The sequence below is a fragment of the Polyodon spathula genome, chromosome 7, assembly GCF_017654505.1.
Source record: "Polyodon spathula isolate WHYD16114869_AA chromosome 7, ASM1765450v1, whole genome shotgun sequence".
NCBI classification, from domain to species: Eukaryota; Metazoa; Chordata; class Actinopteri; order Acipenseriformes; family Polyodontidae; genus Polyodon; species Polyodon spathula.
The window spans coordinates 55,745,497-55,763,295 of NC_054540.1; the positions used below are offsets into that span (position 1 = coordinate 55,745,497).

The 17,799-nt window shown below is 45.1% G+C and overlaps 1 protein-coding gene and 1 long non-coding RNA gene across 2 annotated transcripts; both read right to left on the reverse strand.

The window, feature by feature from the left end:
* Positions 1-347: 347 nt before the first annotated feature.
* LOC121317882 (adhesion G-protein coupled receptor G4-like) lies at positions 348-9,398 on the reverse strand. The gene is made up of 10 exons (XM_041253977.1): positions 9,299-9,398; positions 8,908-9,040; positions 7,929-8,047; positions 7,523-7,727; positions 6,947-7,112; positions 6,496-6,639; positions 5,929-6,051; positions 1,394-1,515; positions 818-1,086; positions 348-460 (listed from the first exon to the last, which is right to left on the reverse strand). The coding sequence occupies exons 1-10, from the start codon at positions 9,396-9,398 to the stop codon at positions 348-350; spliced, it is 1,494 nt and encodes a 497-aa protein (XP_041109911.1).
* A 2,698-nt stretch (positions 9,399-12,096) lies between these two features.
* Positions 12,097-13,541, reverse strand: LOC121317942. Its single transcript, XR_005950557.1, has 5 exons — positions 13,451-13,541; positions 12,915-13,088; positions 12,627-12,746; positions 12,339-12,458; positions 12,097-12,170 (listed from the first exon to the last, which is right to left on the reverse strand). It is a non-coding gene; the product is annotated as an uncharacterized LOC121317942 (long non-coding RNA).
* Positions 13,542-17,799: the final 4,258 nt, after the last annotated feature.

The following is a 17,799-nucleotide window of genomic DNA, read 5'->3' on the forward strand; positions in this document are numbered from 1 at the left end:
ACCCGGGTTCAATCCACACACTCCAGGGGTTGGCAACATCATTAAATCAGCCACAGCAAGCTTGCTTTAACTGATGATGTGACAACTGACTTTTATTCGTTTATCACTTCAGATTGCTAAAGCCTGCTATAAGCCTTGTTGTCAAGATTTTAATAGTTACAGTAAAAAACTGAATTACAGCACAACAAATACAACGGCTGCGAACCCCTATTCTCTTCAATCTTTTAAAACAATACCCTGCCCAATGAAGGTGAAATCTAAGCACTGCACGTATTTACTGGCCTGCTGGATACAGGGCCGCCAGGGTTAATCTCATTTATAATGATAACAGAAACCACAGGTGCTACTCACAACACATCCTCTGGAGTCTTGGATGGGCTGACAGATTCAGCAGACACTCCACTTCCATAGAAGTCTTTGTTGATCACCAGTACAATGCTGACAACTACCAGTGGAACCCCTGTACAGAGAGAGAGAGAGAGAGAGAGAGATAGAGAGAGAGCGAGAGAAAACATTTGCATGTACTTTGGGAGGAGGGACATCCTCCAACACATGACACATCAGCCTCTTTATTAATCAGACACTTTAGGCTTTTCAACTTAGATTGCAATGCATTCCGGTACGTTTAACCTGTCTTAGGTACCTTTCACTTGTCTCTTTTCTTTAAGACAAGCAGGACTACACTTACCAGAATGCATTGTGGTGTTACTTAAAAAATCTGAACTGTCCCAGTGAACAGTCATATGGTAATCCATCACCAAGACTAACCCTAACCATAGCACTTCAGACAAGCTGAGGCCAGGTACACAGCACTCACCCCAGCCAATGGAGCAGAGCTTGAGGATGTAGGCGCGCACGTAGATGTTGAAGACCTTGACGAGAGCGAAGTACATGTGCACAGCTGCCAGCAGCATCCAGGTGAAGGAGGCCAGCAGGGAGTAGTGCAAGGTGACAGCCAGGCAGATGCACATGCCATGGTTACCAAAGGAGGCCAGCCAGGTGTTGAGCAGGAACAGCAGGTTCAGCAGGAGCAGGGCGGCTGACAGGTTCATCAGGATCTTCGAGGGGTAGTCCTGGCGTAGCTTACTGGCACGAGACAATGAGAGGGCAGGGAGATGGGCAGCTAGTTCCCCAGATTGCCACTAATCTTGGACAGAGGTCTGTGAATGAGACAGTCTGACGGTCTGATTGCCACTAACCCTGGGACTGCATTACTTGATGTGTGATCAGTTACAGAGGATGGAGTGAGGACAGGGAGGGAATGGGGATAAGAGCACAGGGAGATAGGGAGAGAGAGATCAAAAGAATGAGAGGTGAGGAGAGGAAGCAGGGACAGAGATGGGAAAGACGGAAGGAGAGCTCTATCTGTTCCACACTGAGTGGAGATACTCACTCGAAGGCTATGTAGGACAGCAAGGTGACAATCAGGAAGATGGAGGACAGACCACAGCCCACGTACGTGATCATGGTCATAATACGATCATCCAGGGCACTGATTGGGGTCCTGGACAGGTCCTGCACAATCAGGACAGAGGAAGGCAGGGTCTTATTTCTAAGTAACATTTATAAGGTGTTTTGGTTTTTTTGCACTCTACAAAGCCTTCCATTATCCAATGTCAAACATAATGCATTGCCAAACATTCAACTTTGTTTGAAAACTACACTTTGCATTGTTAAATACAAATATTATTTTGTAATTTTTTTTTTTTTTTCAAACAACATCAGTCTACCTGGCTATTTTTACTATGCTATCTACAAGGTGGAAGCCAAAACGTTGTAGTTAATTATTAAAATAGTGCATTTTCAGCTGATCAATTAACTTTTCTTTTTCATTGAGTATTTCTGGTGATTGATGAGTATCCTGTTGGATCCCGATTCTCCTTGGATAGAGAGCTGTTTGCTGTTTTTTTTAATTCTATATAGTTAGTTAATTAGTTAATTAAACTGATCCTTTCCAGAGTAGCCCCAGCACAACTGGTGAGGTGTTTCCATCGTAGTACTGACCAGGTCTGACCCTGCTTAGTCTGGTCCCCTCCAGGGTGCAGACTGTAAAGAGGGAGAGAGGGGGGTGGAGGGGTGGTGAGGGTGACCGTAGACTGTAAAGAGAGGAGAGGGAGAGAGAGGGGGGTAGGAGGAGGGGCTCCTCGCTACTCCCAAAGACATTTCCCTCGAGGGGGAGGGGGGGTGAGGGTGACTGTAGACTGTAAAGAGAGGAGAGAGGGGGGGTGGAGGGGTGGTGAGGGTGACTGTAGACTGTAAAGAGAGGAGAGAGGGGGGGTGGAGGGGTGGTGAGGGTGACTGTAGACTGTAAAGAGAGGAGAGAGGGGGGGTGGAGGGGTGGTGAGGGTGACTGTAGACTGTAAAGAGAGGAGAGAGGGGGGGTGGAGGGGTGGTGAGGGTGACTGTAGACTGTAAAGAGAGGAGAGAGGGGGGGTGGAGGGGTGGTGAGGGTGACTGTAGACTGTAAAGAGAGGAGAGAGAGGGGGTGGAGGGGTGGTGAGGGTGACTGTAGACTGTAAAGAGAGGAGAGAGGGGGGGTGGAGGGGTGGTGAGGGTGACTGTAGACTGTAAAGAGAGGAGAGAGAGGGGGTGGAGGGGTGGTGAGGGTGACTGTAGACTGTAAAGAGAGGAGAGAGAGGGGGTGGAGGGGTGGTGAGGGTGACTGTAGACTGTAAAGAGAAGAGAGAGGGGGGGTGGAGGGGTGGTGAGGGTGACTGTAGACTGTAAAGAGAGGAGAGAGGGGGGGTGGAGGGGTGGTGAGGGTGACTGTAGACTGTAAAGAGAGGAGAGAGGGGGGGTGGAGGGGTGGTGAGGGTGACTGTAGACTGTAAAGAGAGGAGAGAGAGGGGGTGGAGGGGTGGTGAGAGTGACTGTAGACTGTAAAGAGAGGAGAGAGGGGGGGTGGAGGGGTGGTGAGAGTGACTGTAGACTGTAAAGAGAAGAGAGAGGGGGGGTGGAGGGGTGGTGAGAGTGACTGTAGACTGTAAAGAGAAGAGAGAGGGGGGGTGGAGGGGTGGTGAGAGTGACTGTAGACTGTAAAGAGAAGAGAGAGGGGGGGTGGAGGGGTGGTGAGAGTGACTGTAGACTGTAAAGAGAAGAGAGAGGGGGGGTGGAGGGGTGGTGAGAGTGACTGTAGACTGTAAAGAGAAGAGAGAGGGGGGGTGGAGGGGTGGTGAGAGTGACTGTAGACTGTAAAGAGAAGAGAGAGGGGGGGTGGAGGGGTGGTGAGAGTGACTGTAGACTGTAAAGAGAAGAGAGAGGGGGGGTGGAGGGGTGGTGAGAGTGACTGTAGACTGTAAAGAGAAGAGAGAGGGGGGGTGGAGGGGTGGTGAGAGTGACTGTAGACTGTAAAGAGAAGAGAGAGGGGGGGTGGAGGGGTGGTGAGAGTGACTGTAGACTGTAAAGAGAAGAGAGAGGGGGGGTGGAGGGGTGGTGAGGGTGACTGTAGACTGTAAAGAGAAGAGAGGGGGGGTGGAGGGGTGGTGAGAGTGACTGTAGACTGTAAAGAGAGGAGAGAGAGGGGGTGGAGGGGGTGGTGAGAGTGACTGTAGACTGTAAAGAGAAGAGAGAGGGGGGGTGGAGGGGTGGTGAGAGTGACTGTAGACTGTAAAGAGAAGAGAGAGGGGGGGTGGAGGGGTGGTGAGAGTGACTGTAGACTGTAAAGAGAAGAGAGAGAGGGGGTGGAGGGGTGGTGAGAGTGACTGTAGACTGTAAAGAGAGGAGAGAGGGGGGGTGGAGGGGTGGTGAGGGTGACTGTAGACTGTAAAGAGGGAGAGAGGGGGGGTGGAGGGGTGGTGAGGGTGACTGTAGACTGTAAAGAGAGGAGAGAGACTGTAGACTGTAAAGAGGGAGAGAGGGGGTGGAGGGGTGGTGAGGGTGACTGTAGACTGTAAAGAGAGGAGAGAGGGGGGGTGGAGGGGTGGTGAGGGTGACTGTAGACTGTAAAGAGAGGAGAGAGGGGGGGTGGAGGGGTGGTGAGAGTGACTGTAGACTGTAAAGAGAGGAGAGAGGGGGGTGGAGGGGTGGTGAGAGTGACTGTAGACTGTAAAGAGAGGAGAGAGGGGGGGTGGAGGGGTGGTGAGAGTGACTGTAGACTGTAAAGAGAGGAGAGAGAGGGGGTGGAGGGGTGGTGAGAGTGACTGTAGACTGTAAAGAGAGGAGAGAGAGGGGGTGGAGGGGTGGTGAGAGTGACTGTAGACTGTAAAGAGAAGAGAGAGGGGGGGTGGAGGGGTGGTGAGAGTGACTGTAGACTGTAAAGAGAAGAGAGAGGGGGGGTGGAGGGGTGGTGAGAGTGACTGTAGACTGTAAAGAGAGGAGAGAGAGGGGGTGGAGGGGTGGTGAGAGTGACTGTAGACTGTAAAAAGAGGAAGTAAGAGGGGTGAAGGGGTGGTGAGGTTGACTATAGACTGTAAAAAGAAGAGGGGGGGTGGAGGGGTGGTGAGGGTGACTGTAGACTGTAAAGAGGGAGAGGGGGGGTGGAGGGGTGGTGAGGGTGACTGTAGACTGTAAAGAGAGGAGAGAGAGGGGGTGGAGGGGTGGTGAGGGTGACTGTAGACTGTAAAGAGAGGAGACAGAGGGGGTGGAGGGGTGGTGAGAGTGACTGTAGACTGTAAAGAGAGGAGAGAGAGGGGGTGGAGGGGTGGTGAGGGTGACTGTAGACTGTAAAGAGAGGAGACAGAGGGGGTGGAGGGGTGGTGAGAGTGACTGTAGACTGTAAAGAGAAGAGAGGGGGGGGTGGAGGGGTGGTGAGAGTGACTGTAGACTGTAAAGAGAAGAGAGAGGGGGGGTGGAGGGGTGGTGAGGATGACTTACCATCAGCACTCCAAAGTGGGTGAGATGGTCACACAGGCAGGTGGTGTTGTTCACACTGGTGCTGTTCATTCGACAGCCCTCAGCGCTCCACCCTCCCCACCCATCTGTAACCCAAAAATACACATGCTGTCCTGTTAGTATATAGAGACACACACCCACATTATACACAGGATACAACACACACTGTACACAAAAATACTACACACAACACACCTGCATTAAACAACAGTGGCTAGCTGCATAAAACACTTTATTAAATTTCCCCCTTAGTTCTTCCCTTAAGTGCTCCTTGAGTTTAAGGGTGTTGCAGAGAGCAGCTCAACATATTTCAGTAGAAATTATTTTTTAAGTGTTGTGCTTAAACTTAACATTTAAGGTGTCTTATGCAACCAGCCCATTAACTCTAAAAGGCATATTGAAAGCTTTACTTACTGTTCCCATTCAAGTCCCAAAACACACACTCCACTGATTCATTGTACTGAGAACATAAAGAACAAAATAAAGATGTCACAGTATCAGTACCAACATGTAGAAGAGAAACAGTGTTCTCAGTTCCAGGCACATGCACGGTACGTTTCTAGCCTTGAAATAAAGCAGGCAATTCTAAAAGTGCTCAGGTTATTGTAGGATCTACTGCTGTAGTTGCAGGACAAATACACTGCTTTCTGACTTTCTGAAGTGTCACATTAATGTGAATAACATACCATTAACCAAGTGTGTTAATGTAGTTTCGGTCTTAGGGGTTAGGGTTAGGGTTAGGGGTATGTGCATTTAACAGAGGTGTGTCTGGTTGGATAATCTCTCCCAGACTAGATGAAACAGTACCATATAAAGAATAAAAGAAGTCCACCTATATTTCATTTTTCTATACTCCAGTGAGATACAGTGAAATGCTAAATATAAATATAGTTATTTACAATAATCAAAACAAAGAATAGCACCAGTCTACTATAGTAACTAGATTATTTAAATGTACATTGAAAGAGAAGGTACTTCACATTTCTTTTTTAGTTTTAGCCCAACCTGCTCTTGAAACAACATTACAGCCTTTTGAAGCCCACAAACCCTCAGCTCTAACCAGCAGAGAGGGACTGGCTGTGCCTGGTCACACTGTACCTGATTAGGCTTTATGTGCTGGAGAGTTATTGTTACTGGGTCTGTCAGATCACGAATCGTGACGTTGGTCGCGCTGGCAGAAACAACGTACGTGTTCAGGATTCTGTCTCTAAGTATCGAGTCCTGAAAAACAATAGAGAAATGCAGTTAACACCAATTGAATAACACCATGCAATTAACACAAATCGATTACACCATGCAATTAACACCAATCGATTAACACCATGCAATTAACACAAATCGATTACACCATGCAATTAACACCAATCGATTACACCATGCAATTAACACAAATCGATTACACCATGCAATTAACACAAATCGATTACACCATGCAATTAACACAAATCGATTACACCATGCAATTAACACAAATTGATTACACCATGCAATTAACACAAATCGATTACACCATGCAATTAACACAAATTGAATAAACACCATGCCATTAACATCAATCAATTAACATCATGCAATTAACACAAATCAATTCAAATAAAATAAATAAGACCAACTACTAAAAATTTTATTTGCCAATGAGTTTGTCCTTTTACCCTGGTTACTCACCTGGAAGAGCACAGGTTTCCCATAGAAATGGAACTGGATCCGGGCCATGGTTCTGTTGCTCTGTTGAAAAAGGTGTTTTTCCAGAGAGCGAGGCAGGGAAATGTACGCCACGGTGTCGTCGAACGGGTCCTGATTGAGGAAAGTCTGGTCGGGAGATAAGGGTTCAGGAAGATAAGCAATACACTGAGACTGCTGAAGACAGAGAAGCAGGGGCATGGCTAGTGGCAAGCAGGCTTCAAGCAGGAGCGCGTGTGTCCTGCAGCTAAAACCTGACCTGTCACTGCTCTGCTTTCTTTTTTCTTCCGGTAAAGGAGGCTGCACAGAAGGCTAAACGATGGAGCAAAGCAGGTTAAACTATCGCTACCAAGGAATTATACATGAACATGAAACTGAACCTGACGGTGGGACCCTGGGAAAGCCAGAGAGCCCCAATCATTCTTCAGATCATTACCTGGGGGTTGTGGCCTGGGATGAAGGACGTCACTCCGAAGGCAAGTCCATCGAATTGGAAGGAGTTGATGTTTAAGACCGTCAGGGCCAGCATGGGGGAGGTGAGGCTGACAGACTCTCCATCGAAGCTCATTTTGTTTCCAATGCTCTCTGTGATCTCCAGGATTCTGCAGGGGAGGGAGGGCATGGGGCTATGAGATCAGTGGCTATTGCTGATCATTCACTTGCATTCACTTGTGTACATCAAACATATTTGTGTGCTGAAGGAATGCTGTATCACACCTGACTCTATCCCATGATATGTGAACTTAATTATTATTTGTTAGATTCATTTATTGATCTATTTAACCAGCAGATTTACTCCTTCAGACCAAGGTCTCATTTACAGTGTACAAACAACACAATAAAAACATGTTAAAACTTAATCAGCAGTGTACAGAGATCAACACAATAAATAAGACATGTATCTATTTGTTGATGTGGATTGAAAGAGGAGAAGCATTGGCAGGTTCTAAGCATTTCCATCCATGCCCATTCCCCCAGCCCCCTCCATGCCCACACCCCTGCCCCAGCTCACTGGTTGGCAACAGACTGCAGGTTGCTCTCCTTCTCCATGATGTTGGTGATGATGTTGATGATGGTCAGTCCAAGGAGAGGAGTGACCTCCCCGACCTGCAGGATCTCTGCCACTTTGCTGACCACAATCTCAACTTCCTGAGGGTTAATCTTGGGGGAGTTGCTCGTCAGGTTCTTAATCAGCTCAGCAAGCACCATGGCGTTGTCTGTCAAATCACAAACGCACACGCGCACGCACACGTATGCATTATAACATCCCGCCAGCTCCCTCTCTCTCCTTCTCTTTCACTCCTTCCTCTCTCTCTTCTTTCTCTCCCACTTTCTCTTTACTGCTCCTCTCTCCCCCATCCCCTTTCCTCCTATCCAGATCACCCTCCCTGCAGCAGCCTGACCCCTGTGGGACTGACCTGCGGTGACCTCGACATTCCCCAGATCTAGGATATTGTCCGGGAGGCTGAACACCATCGGGCAGGATTGCAGCATCGGATTTTCCCAATTGGCTCGGTCAGTCTCCATGGCCACACCACTGCAGACAGCGAGAGAGAGAGAGAGAGAGAGAGAGAGAGAGAGAGAGAGAGAGAGAGAGAGAGAGAGAGAGAGAGAGATAGAGAGAGATACACTCTTGAGTTACAGCAACTCATTTCCAAGAGTGTCCCAGAGACATCAAACAGAAGAATCGGTTCCAGCAATCATCTCTCCACACACACAGCATATACACTACTGTCCTGTACTCTATATTGGAACGTTTAGCCAGGTTTTCCTACTCTCCCCTAGGAAAACCTGGCTGAACATTCCAATATTGACAAACCTGCCTCTAATTTAAAATCCGTGCCAACATCAGAACTTTCATCAAGAGCTTCCGATTATGACTCATTGCTCTTAATATCTACTGAATGTCCTTTATCATTTATGACTGGTAGATTAGAGTTTTATCACCCACTGTGACATGATAACTACGTTTTAACTGCATAATTAACAGCCTAACTTTTGAACCTGACCTTTAAAGAAAATGACAGAGTGTAACCGCTGTCGCTATCAACAAATAAATACATAAATAAATCAAAAGGAATCTCAGAAGAAATATTTCACTCTGTGGCACAGCACAGAGCCAGCATGCATTCATGGTGCTTTCACAGTTATAGATCTTTCAACTTCATCACACAGCATTGCCCAGTACACATGCACGAAAAACGGCAGAGGGTGACTTCGGTGATTTTGATGATTCAAGCTCAACTCCAACCTCATTCTTGACAAATAAAGACAAAGCTAGACACAGTCTTGTCATGAACTACAGTCATTTTGAAACTGTAGATATTTTACATTTATTTCCAGTTACTGTTCTGTGGAATTGAAAGTATTCCCGTTATTAGATGTGACCTTTCCTACCATTTTCTCATGGCAAAGTGATTGGGGTTCCCCGAGCAGTGCAGACATGCAGTGTCCCCCGCTGTGATCTCTGGCCAGGTGTAGTTTCCCTTGAAGAATGAGTGGGTCACCTCAGGGGGGCAGGACCCTGGGTCTGGGACAAAAAGGGGATTAGTTATTTATTTGTCATTTTTTTTAAATTTTGTATTAAAATGTTCCTACCAGGACAGGCAAATTTAGAGGAGACCAGCTTGTTTAGAGCCCAGAAAAACAATGTGAAATCAGGCAAATCAAGTGTTGTCTTGTTGCTGTAACATATCTGTCTGCTGACTGTATGTGAATAGAAGGGAGTCTTCTTCACAGTGCACTGGCCCGAATGCATAGCTGCAGTAAAAATGAATAGAAGCAATACCAATGAGCTGGATGTGGATGCTCGCAGGATCAGCCTTCAGGGAAATAACCTCATCTGTGTAGCTGCTGTTCTGTATCAGCAACTGCTTGATCAGTTCCATTGTTTCGGCTTCACTGGCCTTTGAAGTCACCTGCAGGAGAATCTTACAGCCATAACTGCCGGGGTCAAAACGAGATAAAAGAATGTCAAAATTAAAATCTGAATACAGATTCCCTCTGTTTTGTTCAATTTAAACCAAAATGTAGTGCCCCCCCCCCCCCCCCCCCCCCCCCACCCCCCCCCCCCCCCCCCCCCCAGTGAAATATAAATAATCTGTAGTAATGGGTAAGGGGCAGCTGCAGGTATATAGGCTGTCAGACTGGATAGCCAGGCGTCAGGACAGAGCCACAGGGCTCATGGTGAGAACAAGAGAGAGTGGTCTCGTTTAGAGAGCTTGCTGTTTAGTCTCTCACTTTAATCTATTACATTGTGAATATCTGCTCCTGTAATAGATGTCTTCAACCTGCTGGGTAAATAATACCACTTGCTTCAATAAAAAAAAAACACACAACATTGTCCTGGCTGTTTTACATCCTGCACCGATCCTGGCTGGTAAGACTACCTTCAAGGAGGAACCCTACGGGGTCTGAGACAAGGTCAGGAATGGAGTTACTGAATTATTCTACCTGGCTGTGGTCAGCAGAGTCTGCCTTCTCCTCTGTAAGGGAAAAACAAACACAGAAAGCAATGTCAGTGTGTCTCCTGTCCAGGGGAGCCTGGTGGGGGGATCTTAGAGAGAGGTCAGTGAATCTGAGAGAATGGTCTCACTGGGAAGTTTCAGCTCCCTTTGCAGGTGTGTGGCGTGCAGCTCTCATGGCGCCCCCTGTCTGATCTTGAAAGCATGTGTCTTCAATGAGCAAGTTCACCCAGGAAGCACTGTCCAGCAGCTCAGTATCTCTGCTGCTGTGGTCCAGCCAATGCACTGTAGCAGCTTTACCCATTTAATACCATGCTGTATGCAAGCAGGCATCTCTTTCTATTTCCCTACACTGATTCGGGAACCACTGACCTATCCGTGATGAAGGTTTACCACATACTTTTTGCTCTGTATTTTTGCAGTTTTCCCATGCTTTTCCCTTGGTTATACTATGCATTTATCATAGCTTATCCTGGTTTGCCATGTTTATTAATATGCCTTACCATACCTTCTTTACAATGCTTACCTGTGCTTTGCCACCATGCTTTCACTGTGCTTTATTACACTATGGTTTTATTATGGTAAGCTTTTGTAAGGGATGCTCAGTGAAGTGAAGAATAACAATAACCTGCTACTCACTCTGTGCTCCCTGAGACTCCTCCTGGCAGGATCAGACCCATACAGAGACAGCATTCGACTAGAAAAAATACTGAAATCAGGATTCAAGGACCATTCATCCATCTCCTTCACATAGATCAGCCAATCCTACTGGTGCACATAAACCTGTTGGCTTTCTACCTAAGCCTTTTTGAACCTATAATTGAAGCCACCAGTAAGCATGCCCTCTCTTCTGACTTTGCAATCAAAGTCTGTCAGAAACTTCAAACCGGGTTTGCTTAGTTACAAAAACAAGTTTTACAAAAACAGGAAACAAGACTAATCCAACGTTTGCTCTGATGCCACTGACAGATATAATGTCTAATGTGTTGCGCTCTGCTACAGAAGTAACTGTAAAGGCGATATAATGTACAGACAAAGCCAGTCCATCACAGACAGACTATATAGAAAGCACAGTGTCAGCACCACGTGATTGGGTGTACAGTACCTTACTGGATCATTGGATACAGTCAGATTAGACACAGTCATCTCATCCTCAGGAAAAATCCATGTAAGCTGTTACCAAGCAAAAAAAAAATAGTGAATAAACAATGAACACATTCATTAATTAGTTAATTGATTAATACAAGGTGTAAACCCTTACCCAGATGATAATTTCCTTTGTTACAAATTCAATGTCTGAGAATGCACTGCTGACCAACGCATTCATTCCAATTTTATAGAAACTAACTGTAACAGATATAAACACAGATAGTTAACAAAAAATACATACATACATACTCATATACATACATACACACACACACACACACACACACACACACACACATACTAAATGTAATTTATGGATGCTGGTCCCACTGTACTAATGGTCGTATCTATTTGAACGAGTTGTTAGTTTACAGTCTATCTTATTATCTAATATTACCAGCAGGGGTCAACAGAACCGATAATAGCAGCGTGCCACATGATACAGGTCTGTGAATGCTAGTTTCACAACACTGTTCTTCCCAGACCAAAAATTGGGCAAAATTTAAATCTTTTGAAAGCATAAATAAATACTACTTGCTAAACTATTCAAAACAGCCTTGAGGAATGTGATCTAAACTCACACTTGAAAAAGTTAAGTATACTTTGTAAATTAATCTGTGAGTTCAGGTTTAATTTGAAGCTGCAAACTATTTTTGGATAATGGGCAACACTGGAAGGTATAGTGAAAAGACGTTGAATAGGGCGGCTGGGGCCTGGTATTGTGGGTGTGGCCACGCTGGTGTGTGCGGGTCTGGGAGTGGACTGGAACACAGACGAATTCTGTGGGGGCAGTTCTAGGAGAAACAGCAATCAAACTGTGAGGAAATCTGAGATTTTTAAGTATTACCTTTTTCTTTAAGAAAAATCAATTAAAACTAGATATGAGTAATTGGTTTAAATGGCATTGTGGCTATTTCTCCACCCTACCTGTGGTGGCACTGTTTGTATTCTGAGCAGTCGTGGTCACAGCTTTTGTGGTTGGTGTGGTGTCCGTGGTTGAGGATGAAGTTGAAGTTGTGGTTGGGGTCACTGTTGAGATCAACTTTGCTGTTGCAGGCATTGCAGGAGCCACCAGAAAAAGATAAACAAGACATTACATCTCTGTGACTAATAATCTCTGGTAAATGAAGTAATGAATAATCCAAACACAGAAATATACAGGAGGGACACATTACAACAAGCATAACTAAATATGTGGCTATTTCTCCACCCTACCTGTGGTGGCACTGTTTGTATTCTGAGCAGTCGTGGTCACATCTTTTGTGGTTGGTGTCATGTCTGTGGTTGAGGTTGTGGTTGAAGTTGTGGTTGGGGTCACTGTTGAGATCAACTTTGCTGTTGCAGGCATTGCAGGAGCCACCAGAAAAAGATAAACAAGACATTACATCTCTGTGACTAATAATCTCTGGTAAATGAAGTAATGAATAATCCAAACACAGAAATATACAGGAGGGACACATTACAACAAGCATAACTAAATATGTGGCTATTTCTCCACCCTACCTGTGGTGGCACTGTTTGTATTCTGAGCAGTCGTGGTCACATCTTTTGTGGTTGGTGTCATGTCTGTGGTTGAGGTTGTGGTTGAAGTTGTGGTTGGGGTCACTGTTGAGATCAACTTTGCTGTTGCAGGCATTGCAGGAGCCGCCAGAAAAAGATAAACAAGACATTACATCTCTGTGACTAATAATCTCTGGTAAATGAAGTAATGAATAATCCAAACACAGAAATATACAGGAGGAACACATTACAACAAGCATAACTAAATATGTGGCTATTTCTCCACCCTACCTGTGGTGGCACTGTTTGTATTCTGAGCAGTCGTGGTCACAACTTTTGTGGTTGCTGTTGTGTCCGTGGTTGAGGTCGTGGCTGAGATCGTGGTTGACGTCGTGGCTGAGGTCATCGCTGGGGTCATTGTTGAGGTCAGTTTTGCTGTTGTAATCATTGAGGCCGTTGTGGAGGCTAAGAAAAAAGAAAAACTAGACGTGACTGGTAATCTTTGATAATCTTTGATAAATAAAGTAATGAATAATCCAAAACATAGAACTACAAAGGAGGGTGAAATTACAACAAGCATTCTCATGACGGTTTAAAGCATTTATCTTGTTTTGGCTCATGGCTTCAGTACAGCTTGTCTACTTGCAGATTTGCATCATAATTAAAACTCATATTTTACGACATGGTTGGGGCAAGACTTGTCTGGCTGGCCCCCTCTGACCTGGGTTCAATTCCAGTGTTCTCAGCCCTCGCCAGACCTCCGTAGGGTACAGAGCTCTCCTCAGCCCTGGCTGTGTGACCTATAGGGGTCGCTGTTGAACACAAACCTGTAGCTGAGCTTGTCCTCCCTGGAGTGGTGGTTTCCGTAACAGTTGACACGTGGGTTGTTACCGTGGTTACAGGGCAAGGGGGGCCTGGAATTTTAGTAACAACAACATTTTTTATTTAATGAATGTATCTGTTGATTTACTAAAAAGTAAGTCTGCATTTAGTAAATCAGTGATTCCAATTAGCTGCCCTTGTGTTAATCAGTGTACTGGTTTGAGGACAGCGAGTTCTGTTGCTGGTTTGATTTAGTTTTTGTAGTCCCAGCTGTGTCGCCAGGCTGCGAAACACTTAATCCCCCATTCGTAATTCAAACACCCCTAATCAAAAGAGCCTGATAAAGGTAACAGGTAAACGCTCCAGCTGTTTGCAATCTTCTACACAAATACTTCACTTCAATGTGACGTTACAATCTTTAGGGGGCTAGTTTGAATGCTAGTAAATCTTTTTAATCTGCTAATTAAAGAATAGAGTTTAATGCCCAATTGGGATGTCCTTGTTACCATTGCAGCAGCATCTATTGCTTTGCCATCGAAGATCCTTTGCCATGGATACACACCTGGGGCTGCACTAGTCTGCCCTGCAGTGCTGCTGGTCGTGGTGACAGGCAGGGTGAAGATTGTTACCGGAGTTACCTGCCCGGTAGTGGAAGCACCTCTATGCCTCTTGGCTGGGGTAAAAGGAAAGAAAAAATAAATAAGGAAATACACAATGCAGCAACCTGAAATGAAGGCTCAATTGTATACCTGCCATAGGTTTTTCTATTTCAGCCAAGGGGGGGGGGGGGGTTGCAGTTACAAGAAGGTGAATGTACATTCACAGCCCGCTTGTAATGTCTGACAGGTGGCACTGAAAAAGTCCCGTCCCCTCCTCTTCCCTAGGGCACACTTGTAAAGGAGATGGCTCAGCAACAGTGGCTAAGCTGTTCGTACCGACAGTGTGGATCCAGATGTTGCCTGGCTTGGCTGCCACAGTGTAGACCCCTTCAGTGAAGTTGTGGCTCTCCAGAAGCTGTATGATGTGTGCCTGGGTTTGAGTTTCATTAGCTTCAGTGTCCACCATCAACAAAGCTCCACAGCCCAGACTGTCAGGAAAAAAACAAACAAATGGAATAGTGAAAAGAAGAGGTACAGTAGCACCCCATTTTGGCTGTGTCGTTTACACTCTCAGGATTCTGTTCCTTTGGTTGTTTCAAGAGTTCTAACTCGTCTGGGAGAATTATCTTTTCATATCAACTCCCAGAGATGTGGAGCTGTTTCCATCACGGTATGAAGATGGAGTCTGATCATCTGTCCTTCTCTGGTTTTAAAGATTGTGTTTGGGAATTGCTTGGAAGCTCCTGCCAGTGCTTCTCCTTCAGTCCTTACATTCTTAGTTTACAATGCTCTCAAATCCTTCATTCATTTGTCATTTCATTTCTGCAAACAGGCCCTTTCCCCACACTTATAGATGTTGTAATTGCATTACAATAACTGCTCTGCAGTGATGTGTGCATGAATAATGACACTTTAAAAATGAATCACTATGAGATTAGCTGGTCTACCTGAATTCTATTGGGGATGACATGGCACGCACTCCCCTCCAGTCCTGTTGGGAACAAAACATAGAAGAAGTTAATTTGTATCTTTCCCCTGCTGCAGAATTTATTATCATTTTATTATTAATATTTCCTGAGGTCTAACCTTTAAATTTCTGGAATTATTAAACCATGATAAACGTTATAAATAAACCCTTTCCATATCTATGCCCCTGTCAAATGCTTGTATTGGAAAGGAATGATAGGTACACACAGGCCATTACTAAACAACGCATCTTAAGAATGGATTTAGGTTTTTTCAGTTACTCACTCTGTCTACTCCAGTGCCTTCCCCAACAGAATCAGCCCCCCTGCATTAAACAACAACAGAGAAAGTCACATGACTTTGTCCAAATACACATTGCCATACTGTACATAAAACAGACTCCGCTCCACTCATTGAGTTTCTTACCTCGGAGGTTTCAAAGGGACACTAACATTCAGCAAAAACATCTCGTCGGGAAGGATCTGACAGAGCTGTTAAAAAAAAGCAAAAGTTAGAGAAATGTATGTAGAAATATAAATGACATGGTAAAATTGAAGTGTAAATCTTACCCATTTAATACTGAGGCTTTTAGCTACAGCTAAATCAATATTCCCTTGACCACCCACTCTGGTCACCAAAATGGTCATTTCTATTTCATAGAAAGTCCTAGCTGAAAGAAAGAAAGAAAGAAAGAAAGAAAGAAAGAAAGAAAGAAAGAAAGAAAGAAAAAATTAACAAAGAAAAAAAAGAAAAATAAATTACATATAATTGAGTTGTAAGAAGAAAAAAAAAAGAAAAGAAAAAAAGAGAAAAAGAAAGAAAGGAAAGAAAGAGAAGAAAGAAAGAAGAAAAAAAAAAAAAAAAAAAAAACAGTATATTTAATGCCATAATAATATTGCACAATGAAAAAATAATTACATATTCATGATAAGGAAGTCTAATAATAATAAAATAATAATAATAATAATAATAATAATAATAATAATACAAACCTGTAGGCAGTTGAGCAGTCGATGTTACTGCAAAAAAAAAAATAAAGTCATCACTCTCCATTTGTATTAACTCCTTTAAAATATTAACATACTGGAGCCCTCTTGAGCCAGCTAAAGCACTATCCATGTCTCAGGGCAGTTTACAAAGCAAAGCAGAGAGTTTGCTGCGGTATGCTGTACCATGGTAAAAGCACAGCAACATGCAGAAGAGCATAAAGCACAGTGAAAGCAAACAAAAATCACAGTGCTCTAGTAAATGCAAAGTATATTCATGGTAAACCCTAATAGGGAGGTGCACAGTCTCAGTGTTTAGGGTATGCTCTCAGTGATGACCTATACAATGGGGCAGCACATCCCCTGCCCATTGGGGCTGTGCCTGGAAGTGAGCTGTAGTTGCTGCAGACAAACCTGCAGGCGTGCTGTTATCCACTGTGGCTGCACTATGCAATGCTGAAAAAAGATTATTACCCTGTTTCCTGAATGTATTTATTATTTTACCTAATTACAGATCTGTTTTCATTTGTTTTTATTACATTTTCACTTCCCTTAGATTTTCTACTTTCCTGCAACATGTGATTAAAGCAGGACTCTGCAGTATCACACAGCACTGGTCATTTCAGTTACCGTCTACGAACACCAGCCAGTGGACAGTACATTTGGGAACAGATTCGTCAGACCGCAGGAACAGGACTTTTGTGCTAATGGCAAGAATTTCGCTTTTGAGGGACACGATGTTGGTTGACCATTGGTGGCTTATTATTTTAACCAAGGAATCTTCCCTGTGGTCTGGTGAATGTATTACCAAAACAGTTTCCCAGCACAATAAGCTGCTATTGTCCAAAGTAAATTCTCCTCCAGCAGCCTCAGCACAATGCAGGGTGTCGTTGCTGATGGATTCCTTGTCCCGCCAGTCCTGTGAGTGCCAGGCATGACATTGCCCTCGTCGCAGTTCAGACCAGCCAACTGCTGTGGGGTGAAGTAGTACAGCTGCCCCACAAGGTTATTGCCAGACTCTTCCACCAATGGTGCCATCGGTAATGCCGTGGAGCAACCGCGAGCGTGAGGCTGCCCCACGGTGCCAGGCTCTGCTGGGTGATGCTTGTGTTGAACACAGTCGTGCTGTTGACATAAACCCAGAGCTGCCCACTGCGAGCGATCCAGGAGAGGCACAGCGTGTGCCAGGTGTGGCGCACCAGCACCACTTCCACCTCAACCAAGGCCCCAGAGAGCCTGACATGCAGCCGGCCGAACCCCCCTGCCAGCCCCAGCTCAGGCTGCCCACCCCGGCTGTGCTCGCCTGTGCGCAGGTAGCTGAAAGCGGTACACTGGCTGGTGTTTAGACAGTGATATGGGCAGGGACCGGGACCCGGAGCTCTTTTTGCACAATATAACTCTAACCCTAAACCTATCCCTATCCCTAACCTTTACCCGATACAATTGTGTATTTACATATTGTATATCATGCAAAAAGATTTACACATTAAGTACACTGTAACTATGCATAATAGCATTCTAATTATGTGTAAATGTATTAAGTAACTATTATGTAAATACACAGTAATTAGAGACACAGTGTAAAGTGTGACTCAAAATTGTGTAGCCAAAACAAGACCCTCACCAACCACCTGCCCCCTCTCCCAACCCCTAACCCCCAACCCCTAACCCCTAACCCCTAACCCCAACAGCATTGGAGACAGACGGCTGTCAACTGCTCTAGCTAACAGGGATTCTATTTGAACTCGCTTACAAGCACCACACGGCCGGCTCTAAACTCATTAAACTGTGCACAAGGGAATA

Excerpts from the sequence above, each read along its gene's own strand:
- LOC121317882 (XM_041253977.1), bottom strand. The coding sequence starts at position 9,398 with ATGGAACTGATCAAGCAGTTGCTGATACAGAACAGCAGCTACACAGAT. Across the intron at positions 9,041-9,298 it reads CATCCACATCCAGCTCATTG|ACCCAGGGTCCTGCCCCCCT; the intron begins GTATTGCTTCTA and ends TTTTTGTCCCAG. Across the intron at positions 1,087-1,393 it reads CTGTCCTACATAGCCTTCGA|TAAGCTACGCCAGGACTACC; the intron begins GTGAGTATCTCC and ends GTCTCGTGCCAG.